The sequence below is a fragment of the Propithecus coquereli genome, unplaced genomic scaffold (assembly GCF_000956105.1).
Source record: "Propithecus coquereli isolate 6110/MARCELLA unplaced genomic scaffold, Pcoq_1.0 Scaffold506, whole genome shotgun sequence".
NCBI lineage: Eukaryota > Metazoa > Chordata > Mammalia > Primates > Indriidae > Propithecus > Propithecus coquereli.
Window position 1 is genome coordinate 64,642 of NW_012150908.1, and position 13,935 is coordinate 78,576.

General features: G+C 40.0%; 1 protein-coding gene across 2 annotated transcripts in view; it reads right to left on the reverse strand.

Annotated features, from left to right (window-relative positions):
- Positions 1-13,935, reverse strand: part of PLCXD2 (phosphatidylinositol-specific phospholipase C, X domain containing 2) — a 56,665-nt gene that overhangs the window by 3,503 nt on the left and 39,227 nt on the right. The window contains exon 4 of one of the 2 annotated variants that reach the window (XM_012656519.1): positions 8,028-8,187. The exons of the other annotated variant lie outside the window; for it this stretch is intronic. Coding sequence (XP_012511973.1) covers positions 8,028-8,187 — 160 coding nt within the window. Of the gene's footprint in view, positions 1-8,027; positions 8,188-13,935 lie in introns of those variants that run through there. 2 annotated transcript variants of the gene reach the window in all.

A 13,935-nucleotide genomic window follows, 5' to 3' on the forward strand; every position in this document is an offset into this window, starting at 1 on the left:
TTTAAGATGTAAAGAATTATAATCTCCAGGGATCAAGTCCAGGAATATATAGTGATATGAGCACCTCCAGATTGGGAAGCTTCCAGAGATGGGAACCATCAATAGCTAAACCCAAAGACTTTGTCTCTAGAGCCTAGTCTAGAATGAATGATCCACTCTAAACACCCAGCTGCCTTGACTTTCAACTGCAGAGCCCCCATGAATTTTCCACACAAAGACCTTTCATAATTTTTTTCACTGTCCAAATTTATCTGCTTTATCTCTCATTAATTATTTCCTGCTAAGTCATTTACCAATCAACACAAAGCTTAGCATTCAATCATGTCGAAGGGATTGTGCTAGGTGCCATTTGGAGGAAGTGGGTGCAAAGTACATTTCCCCTACTGCTAAGCCTAATAGCTACTATTGAGTATTTACTATGCACCATGCTCTGTGCTAGAATGCTTTCCATATACTTTCTTGTTTGGTCTTCTCAATAACCCTTCATATTAGGTATTATTAGCACTTTATTCTATATATGTGGAGATGTTAATTTGCCTAAGGACACACAGCCAGGTTGTGATGGAGTTGGGATATAAAAACAGGTCTGTGCATTTCTGAAATACCTATTTTTAGCTTCTGTACTAAACAGAATGTTTTTGACCTAGTTGCAATATGATAAATTAATCTGTGATTAGATATTAAAGAGTTCATATATAATGTAAGAGCTCCATTGTTATAGAGGCCATGTCTCAACCCAAGTATTTGTTCAGAAATTGAGGCAGGCCAGTAGTATCTTTGCAATTGCACCATGTATGCTAAGTCCAAACATGCTTTGCTTATGTTTGGACTTGGCCCTCTTTACATTATATGATTGATTAATAAAAACCAAACAGGAATGACTGAAAGTGGTGCTTATTAAAGCCAATGTGAGGAGAGTATGGTAGATTTACTAAACAAAAACTATAAATACAGACAGAAAATCCTGACTATGACTATGTTTTTATATTTATAGGGTAACTTGAATGAACATATAATTATCCTTAATTACCTGTTCCAACATTTGACTATATGAAATGAATAATTACTTGGGATTAATCTGATCTTTGCTAAATTCATACAAAGGACTTTCACCTCAATCCATTATTTTTATAGAGGATGGGTAAGAAAATAATTCACTGAAATTAAGTGGTCTTAGATATTCTATTAAAAACAATTGGGACCAGGCATGGCGGCTCACACCTGTAATCCTAGCACTCTGGGAGGCCGAGGTGGGTGGATCGTTTGAGCTCAGGAGTTTGAGACCAGCCTAAGCAAGAGCGAGACCCTGTCTCTACTAAAAATAGAAAGAAATTAAAATGGACAATTAAAATATATATAGAAAAAATTAGCTGGGCATGGTGGTGCATGCCTGTAGTCCCAGCTACTCGGGAGGCTGAGGCAGGAGGATTGCTTGAGCCCAGGAGTTTGAGGTTGCTGTGAGCTAGGCTGACGCCATGGCACGCTAGCCCGGGCAACAGAGCGAGACTCTGTCTCAAAAAAAAAAAAAAAAAGAATTGGAAAGAAGGAAAATATTGGAATCTTCATTGCAACAGAAACTGCAGTTCCACCCTTACTTATTCTTTGTGTACACAAATACACCATCTCTGCATTGCTCTATTTCCAGGCATTCAGCAATCACTCAAATTAATGTGGGCAGAGATGGTGGTCAGATGAGATGTGGATGTCAGTAAAGCCTGGTCTAAGCTTTGTGAAAGTAACTGAAGTGCTAAGGATGAAGCTTGGAGAAGCACGTGTGACAAGGGTGTGTACACATTTCACGCACTACTTACCTTGTGGGTTGCAGGCACATTTAGCTAATCCCAATACGTGCTAGACATGCCTGAGAGGGTTTTCACCCAATACTGTATAATGAAGTATTTTATTGATGCTGAGTCTATAGCTCTTTAAAACAAAATTAGAAGTGGACCAATAACAAAATACTCATTCAAACAAAGGAAAAGTGCTTGCCAAAGTTTTATATTTATTATTAGGTTGAAGTCTATTTATGTAGTTCAAATCAAATACAAGAAATCACATCATGTCATCATATCTACTTAAATGTTTTCACTGTCAAAATGAGGTATTCTGGCTTTACAATGTTCTAGATTGAAGTAAGCAGTTCAGTCAAGGTTACAAGAAAGATGAGAGAGATAATCGAACAATTACTTCCTAGGGGAAAAAAGCCAAGTGAAATGTGTGTGAATGAGATAATTAAGCCACAAAATACATTTCAGAGTATCAAGCAGCATATATGCAAAATTTTAATCCTAACCTTAAAATTGGTATCATTTGTTATTATTATTATTTTTACTTAACTTAGCAAATAGCATGCACTGTAGTGTAAAGCAAGCAATAGAGGATAAAATATAATACCTATTAGAGCATTTATCAGATTTACACATCATCTGAATTGACCAAGACTTATTTTCACTATGATAATTTCTGTAGTTTCTAATTGCTGATCAGTGAGATTAAGTATTACAGTTGGCATATACACAATATAAATAATGCATACACAATCTGTATTTAATACTTATTAATACTGGGGTATAAATTAGTAAGTATAATAGCAGCAAGGTACCACTATTTCTAGAATATGTTCTAAGATTTATCATATTGTTATTATAGATTCATGACTGAAGTGTTATTAGTGCTATAAACTAATAACAAATGTAAAATTTCAAATGTACAAAGCTACCAAAGGCCTATTTGACTTTTGAAAGTGCTGTGCTTCGTGTTGGGCTCAGAGCTTGTGAGCAAGCCCCTGCTACTTGAATTAAGTATTGGTCCCAAGTTCTGGGCTCCAATCAGGTATAGTTCCAATGATTGGGGGTGGGGGCAGAATAATGCATTTGAGAAGAGTAAGGAGCAATGACCACTGTAGTAAGAGTGTGTTGGACAGCGCTGGATGCACGTGTCTTCCACTGTAATTTGCCAGCATCCTGTGATTAACAGTAATCAGCAGATGATGGAGAAAGGTCAGGAGACCAGAGGAGAAAGTGGTATTCTATGAAGGAGATCAGAAGGAATGACTTAGAAAAAGCCTCCAAACTATTGATGGGGCTGCCTCCATAGACAGTGAGATTGCATTCCCAGAAAAGAGAAGGGAAATATTTTATCTAAACTGTGTGGCTTAGAAATGAGTTTGAAAATCTCGAGACGAGGTTTTGTTGGAGAAGATACTAGAATACTATATCCACTGTAAGAGCTATCTTAGAATATTTTTATAGTGTCTAAGACTGTGCTATTTTAAGAAAATCAATAGCATTTTGTACTGAATTCTTCTGGGTTAGGGCCAGTTCAGAGATATAGTACCATTAGTGTCACTGTTTCTAGTGGAATAGTCTGTATTCTAGGAAGCTGGGGGAAACAGGCACTGAGGAGATAGTAGATCTCTTGGGGCAGGAAAGAGCTGTTCAGTATTATTTGGAATTAAGGGTAAAGTTTCTAGCTAAACATTTACCACCCAATCAGTTCATTTCTGTGTGTCCCAAAGCAATGTGTGTGAGTGACAAAGCTATGGTGGCTAATACCAGGTAGCAGCCTGAGGCAGAAAGACAAGATGTAATGGACAGTTGGTGGAACTTCGAGGGACAACCATATTCTATGCCATACAAAACAAACTTCCTGTCAGTCTGGATGCTTGATGCTATCAAATTTCTATTCGTTTGCTCTTGCCATAACAAGATTGCTTAGTGTGTATTGGGAAAGTCCACCTCTCAGAGCCCACATACATATTGGAAGATTTCTTTGAACCTACACAATTCATTTTACAGATCACCAAAGGTGCCATTCCTGGACAAGTTCTGCCATCCTACACCACACTTTTGGGAAATAAACCCAAGTAGCATTCTCCACACATGCCACACAAGGAAGAATGCCACAACTGTACCTCCACTGAGCATAAGACATTTAATCTAAACATTAGGGACCTTATATATTTTGGGAAGCTAGTCAACCAAGGTCTGCAAAACACTCAGCACCAAAGTAGCAGACAGCATCTTTATTACAGATAAGAGAACCAGGAAAGATGTAGCTTGGGATCACTTGCTCAGCTGTGGAAGAGGAGTCTCATGGCTGTGTTCATTAGCCCACTCTGTTTCCCAGAACTTAACAGTAAAAATCTGCAGTCAGTCAATAAAGAACATTACAGAAACTTCAGCTGTGGCATGAACTAAATCTTTAAGATGGTTTGATTTCATGTAGACCCTTTGCTTCCCAGGAAAAAGAAATAGTTCATTTCAGTCCAGATTTCTTCTGTTGCTCCATCTTTAGCTCTGTACTAAGCCTTCTAGCTGGATTGTAATAATACTTCCTTGGAGAGCATTTTCTGATGCCCAGATTCTGAATACTAGAGAGAGAAAATCCTGACACAACACAAAACTGCATTTAATGCTGGAATGCACCATTACATTATCTTCTGGAGTAGAAACATAAGTTTTTTTATTTGAATGTGAAGTCTTGAAAGAAGAACTAGGATTCTTAAGATCTATTATTACCTGGGCTCAGATCTTGTGCTTTTCTTTGAGTTTATATAAAATTCCAGGTTTGGATTGTGGCTTAACTGTTCTCAAGAATTCTAGAGTCTGCATTTAGTTCTAAGGAAAATGACTAAACTAAATTACTATCCAGTCTAATACAGCATATGTAAAAAAAAATTTTTGGCATTATCCTCTTAGAGATCTGGCATTAATTTAAAATTTAATCTTCAATAACTTCAATTCCTTCCACCAAACCCATCTTGACCTTTCTCTACAATCCTATCTTCTATACTCATGAACCACAGCAGTACCTCTAATAGGCTCAAAGTTCAAGACTGTAAGCTCTGCTCTAACCTAACTGAAACCTGGGATGGTCCCCTTTGCCACAAAGCCATGGAAATGTGGCCCTGTGCGAAATGGTCCAGGGAGCTCATGAAAAGCTCAGTTACATTTGGAATAAATATGACCCCAATTCTGTTAAACTAAAGTCCTCTTTGGCTCAGTCAGGTAGCTTCTTAGCTGATCTTGAAGTTAATTCTGAGTAAGTGAAAGCCTTGTTTTGCTCTGAAAGTTCTCCAGAACTTGTGAGAATAAGTAATGTGGTTGGGTCACCATTTATATTGTTGGCAGTTGCAGAATGAGTCATCACCCTAAAGTCTATTTTCCCTCTGTCTCATGTGCCTGAGTTCTCCTGGCTGGCTGTGAAATCAAGGAGCAGAAGGCACATACCCTTTACAATATGTTAAGCAACTTTTTCTTGAGACAGAGATTCTGCCAACTCGAGGGTGTTTATCGAGGGAAAATTGAAAATATTCCTCCTCCTACTTCCCAGAACTCCAGTGCAGACTTTCAAAAGGGAAGCAATTCTGGCAACCCAAGCAGCACGAAGGAGTGGGCACCTGCACCCGCCAGGCAGAGCAGGATCCCATGCATGCAACCTTGGTACAGTCTTCTGTGTTTCTGTCTCATGTTTGATGGCTTTTATCATGCAAACGCTCAGGTGCACTTAAATGTTAAATGTTAGAACCCAAGTGAAGTGCAACTATATATTTAAAAACTAAAGGAGAAAATCAAGTAAACATTTCAAGGAACAGTCAGCAGCCCTTGGGTGTTACTGGCATCCTGTGTAGATAACTTGTCAACACACCTGGCCTCATAGCACCAAGCACCCAGACAAAAGCTGAGGCTCAAATAAAACAGAGCAGAATAGTTCTCCTCTTGCCTCCTTATCTCTTTGTCAAGTATTGATAACAATGGGTTAAAAGAGGGGAAATGATCTAGTCCCTAGTAATTGACTAAGATTTAAAAACAAAAGCAAAATGAAACAATAACAACAAAAATAAAAACCTGAGGGTAGACTGGGGATTTCAGAGCTTGCCACTAGGGTTTAACACCAGAATTGAGGAAAAGTTAAGAGAGTAAGGGGACCCCCTTTCTTTCTCCTATCCAGAGAAGGCCCTACAGAATTCCACAGTACTATCCTAGAAATCTCTTTGGGGAGGGATTCAGATGCAAGAAAAGGGAAAATTCAACCAGATTTTCCCAGAGTCATCTGTGTTATGACCTCCTCAACCTTGTAGAAACTAAAAGTCAGGGTTTAAATTACGTTACAGAAAGTAAAGGCTGGAAGACTAAGAGCTGGGGGTGTGTATGTGCTTTTAGTAGCTCACCTAAGATGCCCTTCTCTGTGGGTAACATGCAAAATCCATCTATGAGCATCAAAGGATAGAAATGGGAAACTGCTGGGAAGAGTCAATCTTTATAAATGCATACATCCATTCTGGATTCGTGTTTAGATTTCCTCCTTAAGAATACAGAAGCTGACACTTCCTGGGGGATTCTCAGATAGTGCTGAGGAGCAGCAAAGTGCACACACTCTCATGCCCAGTTTTCTTTCTAGCTCCTTTCTTTTCAACACTCTTCGGGAGGGTCTACTAAGAGCTAAGAGTTCTTCATGACCCATTTCATCTTCTGTCCCAGGGCGTGGCTTGGTAGTGACTCCTCAGATCTGGGCTGCGCGCACACATATACACTGTCCCCAGCAGGACTGGGGGAGCCAGGACATCTACAGCAGAGTCAGAGGTCACTCACAGCCCTGAGATGCGTGGTCCTGTTGAGGGGAGGAAGACCATAGCTGCATCTGTCCTGGGTGAGAAAAGTTCAGTAAGCTCCTGTGTGAGTGCTCTTGAAGTAAGAAGCACTGCAGATATTTAATCTATAAATAAATAAATTAATTAATAAGTCAATCAATCAAATCACAAGAGGGCTCTTTACAGATAAGCACCTCTTATCTATTAAAAAAAAAAATCCCCTCTTGCGTTTCAGAGCCCTCATGCAGTGGTGATTTGTAGGCTCAAAACAACCTGCAGAAAATAGAACAATTGAGACAAGGACTGGAAATGTTCCAACACTGGATATTTCTCACTTGATAACACACAAGTCATCCCAAATGTCCCCGAGGTAGTCTTGTTTTCAAGGAGTTGCAGAATGGCTCCAAACCTACTTGGAGCGCCCTCCTCTAACGCCATTGCACTTTTCCATGCATCCTGCATCTGCCTCCTTGATACCACCGACAAGGTGCCTTCCACTTAGTGTTGTGTCCCACACAATGCAGACCCAAGTCCTAGGCAGACAACAATGAAATGCAATTCCAAGTTCTGGCTTGAAGACCGCACTCCAAAGAGGACTTTCCCAAAATGATGCAGGTACTTACCTGGCAGCCATTTTGGAAAAAGCTACAGAATTAAATCAAAGAAGTCTGGCATGCAACAACATGCATGTCTACCTCTTGTTGGGCCCCTATCATTGTTCCTTTTGCTTTTAGAAAAGGGCCAAAAGAAATAGAAAGGAATTCATGTTTTAAAACTGGGAAATATATTTGTGATACCACGGGCAGTATGCACTGTGAGTCTGAAAAATGATGACTAGTTACCAGCACAAGCTATGCAAGAACACCTGTGGTTGAAACACCTTGGTGATAAGTCTTATTCTCTCAGAAAAGAAATGGTGACATTCAACAATCCTAGAGAGAACTGGTGCTTGGCTCCTTCCCTGCTCAGAGCCCCAGGTTGGTGTTAGAGACACACAACAGGGCAGTCCACACCTGCAATGAGCCATTCTGTTGACCTGGAATGCCTTTCTGGTTCAACCTTCCCACTGGCTCAAAAGCAAAACCCTGGAAGACAATAGGGAACTCGGCGAGTTAGGGGACACTCAACACCCCAGTGGAACTTGCAGACCATTTCTGTGTTCCATTCACCACCAGAAGCCATTGGGGGGGTCCTGACCTTGATCACAAGAAACATGCTTTCTTCCCTTGGACTTAAGATTTTAAAAAGTCTCATTTGGGAAAAATGCAATTAAAAGCCCTGTAATTTTATACAAATGGCCCTGTGAGGAAGGAAAAGAAAAAAGCCATCCTCCTCTTACTTCACCATCGCTGCCCAGGGGCCATCCTAACAGGAAACCCTTCAGAACTCTACCCTGGATCAACAAATTCAACATTAAGTTAAATAAAAAATTAAATCAGCATTTAGCCAGAGCTTTGTCCTCCTGTAAGAGGTCATTCAACTCGATGACAGTCGTGGCAAAGTCCACCAGGTCGACAAAGTCAGATGTGATGATGTTGACACCCATGGCTCCAGGCTTCTGAGTTTTCACCCAGTCCAGGATGGCAGGAAGATTCCTAAACAGAGGATAGTGTTCAGGAAGAGAGAATAGACAGTAGAGTTTAGAAGCACTCCTCCAGAAATAGAAACAAAACATTTCCATCAATGTAAGAAAAGTATGTTAATAGAAGCACAAGCCTTGAGAGTTATGTCTGTTTAAGCTTTGTATCTTCTTCAGGGATAAGATGGTCTCTATTTTATCAGAGAATTATACTTTCCAGGCTTTCTTTGCTGGAAGAGGAGATTATTTGCTCCAAGCACCAAAAGAAATATCATGTCAATAGGACTTCAAAAAATTAAAATCGAGAGCTTCAGTACTGGTGGGTTCTTTAAATTTTTATTTATTTATTTATTTATTTTTTGAGACACAGTCTCGCTCTGTTGCTCAGGCTAGAGTGCCGTGGCGTCAGCCTAGCTCACAGCAACCTAAAACTCCTGGGCTCAAGCAATCCTACTGCCTCAGCTTCCCGAGTAGCTGGGACTACAGGCAAGCACCACCATGCCCGGCTAATTTTTTTCCTATATATTTTTAGTTGTCCAGCTAATTTCTTCTATTTTTTAATAGAGATGGGGTCTCACTCTTGCTCCGGCTGGTCTCGAACTCCTGACCTTAAGCGATCCTCCCTCGTTCGCCTCCCAGAGTGCTAGGATTACAGGCATCAGCCACCGTGCTCGGCCTAAATTTTTTATCATGGAAATTTTCAAACATATGACAGCACTGAAAGAATTTTACAGTAAATATATCCACCACCTAGATGCCACCACTAACATTTTACTGTATTTTCTTAGCACATATATATCAACCTATCCCTAGCTTTCCATCAATCCATCTTATATTTTTAACATATCCCAAATGCAAACATATATACATATCTCCTAAGTAGTTTAGTATGCATGTGATTAACTGGAGCTCAATAATTGTTTTCCATTTGCTGTTCTTTTGATATAAAGTTTACATCCAACAAAATGCAAAAATCTTAAGAGTATACTTGCTGAGTTTTGACAACTATATACACATAGCCTAAACCCATATCAAGGTATAGAACATTACCAGCATTCCAGAAAGTTCCTCCAAGCCCCTTCCCCCTCAATCCCTGCCCCGTCCTAGAGGCAACAACCCTACTGATTTTTTTTCCTACCATAGATTAGATATGCCTGTCCTAGAACTTCATATTAGCCATGCAAAATGTATTCTTTTTTGTGAGCTTTCTTTCATTCGGCACAATGGTTCTGAAATTCATCCATGTTGTTGCATATATCAGTAGTTTGTTTTTTTTTAATCACTGCATAGTAGTAGTCCATTGTATGAATATACTGCAGTTTGTTTATCCATTTCCTACACCAGCTGGATGTACGCATAAGCTGTTTCCAGTTTTTTGGATATTATGACTAAAACTATTATGAGCATTCCTACATGAGTGTTTTTGTGGACACTTGTTTTCCTTTCTCTTGGGTAAGTACCAAGGAATGAAATTACTGCATTTTAGGGTTGGCTTACATTTAGTTTTATAAGAAACTGTCAGACATTTTCCTAAAAAGATTTTTCCATTGTATACTCTTACCAACAAAGTATGAGAGTTCTGGTTGCTTCACTGTATCCCCAAAATTTGGTGTTATCAGTCTTTTCAATTTTAGCCATTCTAGTGGGTGTGCAGAGATATCTCACGAGGTTTTGATTTGCATTTTTTTGATGACTAAGAATGTTGGACAGTTTTTCGTGTGCTTATTGGTTTATCTACTTTTTGGAAGTCTCTGTTCAATTCTTTTACTTATTTTTTCATTTTCTTTTCTTCTCTTTTTTTTCTTTTTTTTGGTTGTTTGGTTATTGAGTTGTAGAAGTTATTTATATACCCTGCATGCAAGTCTTTGGTCAGATATATTTTGTAAATATTTTCCCCCAGCCTGTAGCTTGTCTATTAATTATACCAATGACATATTTTGATGAACCGAATTCTTTAATTTTCATGGAGTTGAATTTATCAATTTTTTTCTTTTATGGTTTCTGTGATCTGTTTCAGAAACTTTTGTCTACTGCCAATTTACAAAGATATTCTCCTACGTTTTCTTCTAAAAGCTTTATGGTTTTCACTTTTATGTTGAGCTCTAAGATCCATCTCAAACTAATGTTTGTATGCGGCATAAAGTAGGAGTGAAGGTTTGCTTTTCCCATATGGGTGTACAGTTATTCTATCATTATGTAGGGCTTCTTAATAGACCAATACTTAACCAGTTGTCTCATGAACAGTCTTTCAGTCTCGTTTTATGAAATGAAGGCTTGCTATGTGACAGGTAGTTGTTTAGTGATGTAATGTGATAATTTCCATATCAGTAGTAAGTGTAAAGTACCATGGACAGTAGAGAGGAGGGAGCAATAAAGTGTGCTCATAGCTTTACATCATGGTAAAAACAGCTCACTAAATACTCAATAGATTGAAACTGCTTTAAGGAAGACAGAAACTAGGGCTTAAGTTTTGGTTAAGGAATGGAGATTTTTCAGGATCTTCTCTAGGCCAAAATTGAAAATAAATGAAGTTCATTATCTTAATTGGTCCTTCCTCTTCTTTTGGTAACATTCTCTTTGGTTGTTATCTCCTCTCTCCTTTGAAGATGCCCTCCCTTTTTTATTTATTTATTTATTTATTATTCCATGGTTTTGTGAGGGTACAAACATTATAGTTACACTTTATGTCTTTGCCTCCCCCTTTTTAAAGCATACATCCTGACTTCTCAGTCTGCTAGACATCCCTGTTAAGGCCTTGGTGGCATTCTGTCTTTCCACTCTTTCTTTTTCTCTTACCATGACAACTACACTTGGTCCTGGGTCTCTTCCCTCACTCAGTGGGCTTGAGAAGCCATGGGCTAAAACACATCTCACAAATCAATTTACATGTTGATATTAATAGCTGATTATGACTTAATAGCCACTCTCCCAGGGGTACTTTCATTTTTAACTAGGACTCCTGAAGACCTAATAATCTCAATATGACCTTAACTTATTGAATTTCACTGTCCCTCAATCTCTCCCTCCCTAAAATGGGGACAATAATAATGCCTTATATAGACTTTGGGGAATTAAATAAAATAACACATGTAAAGTATTTAGAACAGTTCCTGGGATACAGTAAGTCTATGTAAATGTTTGGCACACGAGAAGGAATCATAAATGCGAGAGCGTAAGGTAAAGATGTTTGCGGGGCGGGGATAAGAAACTTTCTGAAAGAGGTCTCATCCTGCTGCTTAGGCTACAAAGTGCTGTGGCCTGAGAATGAGGGGCTGCAAACACAGATCTCCTTTAAAGGTAGACCCGGAATATACAGTGGCCCACATTCAGGACACTGAGCCTGAGGCATCCCAGACTTCTTTTCCAAGTCCCTGGTCAGTGTGTAAGTATGACATGCAGGCGCCATCTGCTGGTCATCACGGGGAAATGGGAATTGGCCAAGTGCAGCCAGAGCCGAACCTTGGAGGATCCCTTGGAGCCTGAGCAGAGAAATGTGGGAAAGGAATGTGCTTGTGGTCTCCGGTGACAAAGAGCTCTGTGTCAGCCTCGGGTTGCATGTGTCAACCTTACCCAAGGCAAGGATCGAATAACCAGGATTATGTACAAAGAAAGGGAAATGTAGAACCCACTGTGAAGAGGAGCCACTTTATTTTCTTAACTCCTGGCATTTACCAGGATGAGAGATCCTTGCAAAGGCTGAGCCAGATGTTGCTGACAGGCCCCTGAGATGACAATTCCCACAGGCTACAAAACAGTAGATTGAAAATTTCCTTTCGATCTTGAGGCCCACCTGAGAACAAGGCTGGTCCACTGTGCTTTTGGGTTTCTTTACAAATTGGGATGGCAGAGCTATTTTGTGCCAGCCACTGTGGTAGGCATTTTCATGTTAAGACTCTATAATCTCATGAAGTATTATTAGCACCACTTAACTAATAACAAAAACCCCCACAGCTCAGAGACCTCAGAAAACTTGTCCAAGGCCACCCAGTTGCTAAGGGACTGCATTAGTTTGCTAGGGCTGCCATAACAAAATACCATACACTGGGTGGCTTCAACAGGAATTTATTTCTAACAGTTCTAGAGGCTGGAAGTCCAAGATCAAGGTCTCAGTGGGTTTGGTTTCTCCTGAGTCCTCTCACCTTGGCTTGCAGCCACATTCCCACTGTGTCCTCACATGGCCTTTTCTCTGTGCACACATATCCGTGGTGTCTCTGTGTGTGTCTAAATTTCCTTTTCTTTTAATGATATAAGTTAGATTGGATTAGGGCCCACCTAACAGCTTCATTTTAACTTAATCACCTCTTTAAAGGCCCTATCCCCAAACACAGTCACATTCGGAGGCACTGGGGTAAGGACGTCAGCATATGAATTTGGGAGAGGCAGGACTCAGCCCATAACCCTGTCAACCTCAGACCTTCTGATCTCAGTCCATGTCCCCATCTGCAGTTTCATGGATGTCCACTTTTCAGGCTCAGGCAAAACTCACTTTCATTCGATTTTAGTGCGAGTGTTATGAACCTGAATCTGGGGGAAAACACATAGAAATGTAGCCAGATGGCTGTCTTTTTTGTGGCTTCCTTCTAGGGCGGTGAACCAAGGTGAACAAGATCTTAGATCCAAAGTTTACCTAAGAGCTGAGGAAGTTAAATCTCTGCTGAGAAAACCATCTCTACATTTGTAGGAAAATATACTTTGTCTTTTTCTTCTTGGTTTGAACTGATAACTAATGCCCAGGCCCAGTCTGACAGTGCCCCTGTGGGGCTTATCCATTAGGACAGGCCCTCTGGGTGTTGGTACTAAGGGAGAGGCCCTGTGTTTATTCAACCGCCCAGAGGAAATGACAGCCACACTCTGCACTGGCCTTTGGGAACAAACTCAGCCAGAACTGTGTTTCCTCCTTCTGTTGATATGCAGACCTAGGAATGCCTGATGCATCCCTGTGATATTCTTGTGACCAGCAGGGATGGAGATGTCAAAGTATCTCTCCAAACGTGGGACATCTGCTTGCTAACAGTTGGGCATAGGCTCTGGCATGCTAGTATACCTTGGTTTTGGGCTCATGCCACGATCATTACAGTAAATGAAAGAGGCTGTATTTCATTTGCAGCCAGACTAAGTTCTAGGAATGTGCACGTATGAAAAGCTGTGTGACATTGTGGGTTATCAGATATAACCAGTGAGATTCAGGTACTAATAAGACAACTGCAGGCCTTTGGAGCAGAAAGGAACACAGCACTAAAATATGCAGCATTGAACACTGAAAAGGGGAGGGGTCGAATGATCAGAAGTCCATAGTTTGAGACATATTGACTCTTACTAGCTGTGCGGATCTGGGTCACTTAACCTCACTGAGTCCCATCTTCAGTGGGGATGATATTGTGCTCTAGACAATGTGCCCTCCTAGAGGCTGGCTTGATTTAAGAATCAAATGAAATCATCTGCAAAAGGGGACTCTATATTCAGACTACAGCATACAGGCATAACTTATTTTATTTTTAAATAGTCCTCCCTTAAATACTCCTCCCGTACAGCTTTCTCCATAGACTTTTTAGAATGATTTTCACATTGCTTTATAGAAATTTTCATGTTAGTTTTACCTGCTACACTGTGAGTTCCATGAGGGCAGACAGTGTATTATTTATCTTGAATTTTTGCATCTAGCTTCTCCTAGGTACTCAATGTTTGTTGAATGAATAAATAAAGATGTTAAGCTACAAATTCACCAAAGTCATGAGGAAAATGGTGGGGATACACAAATATATAT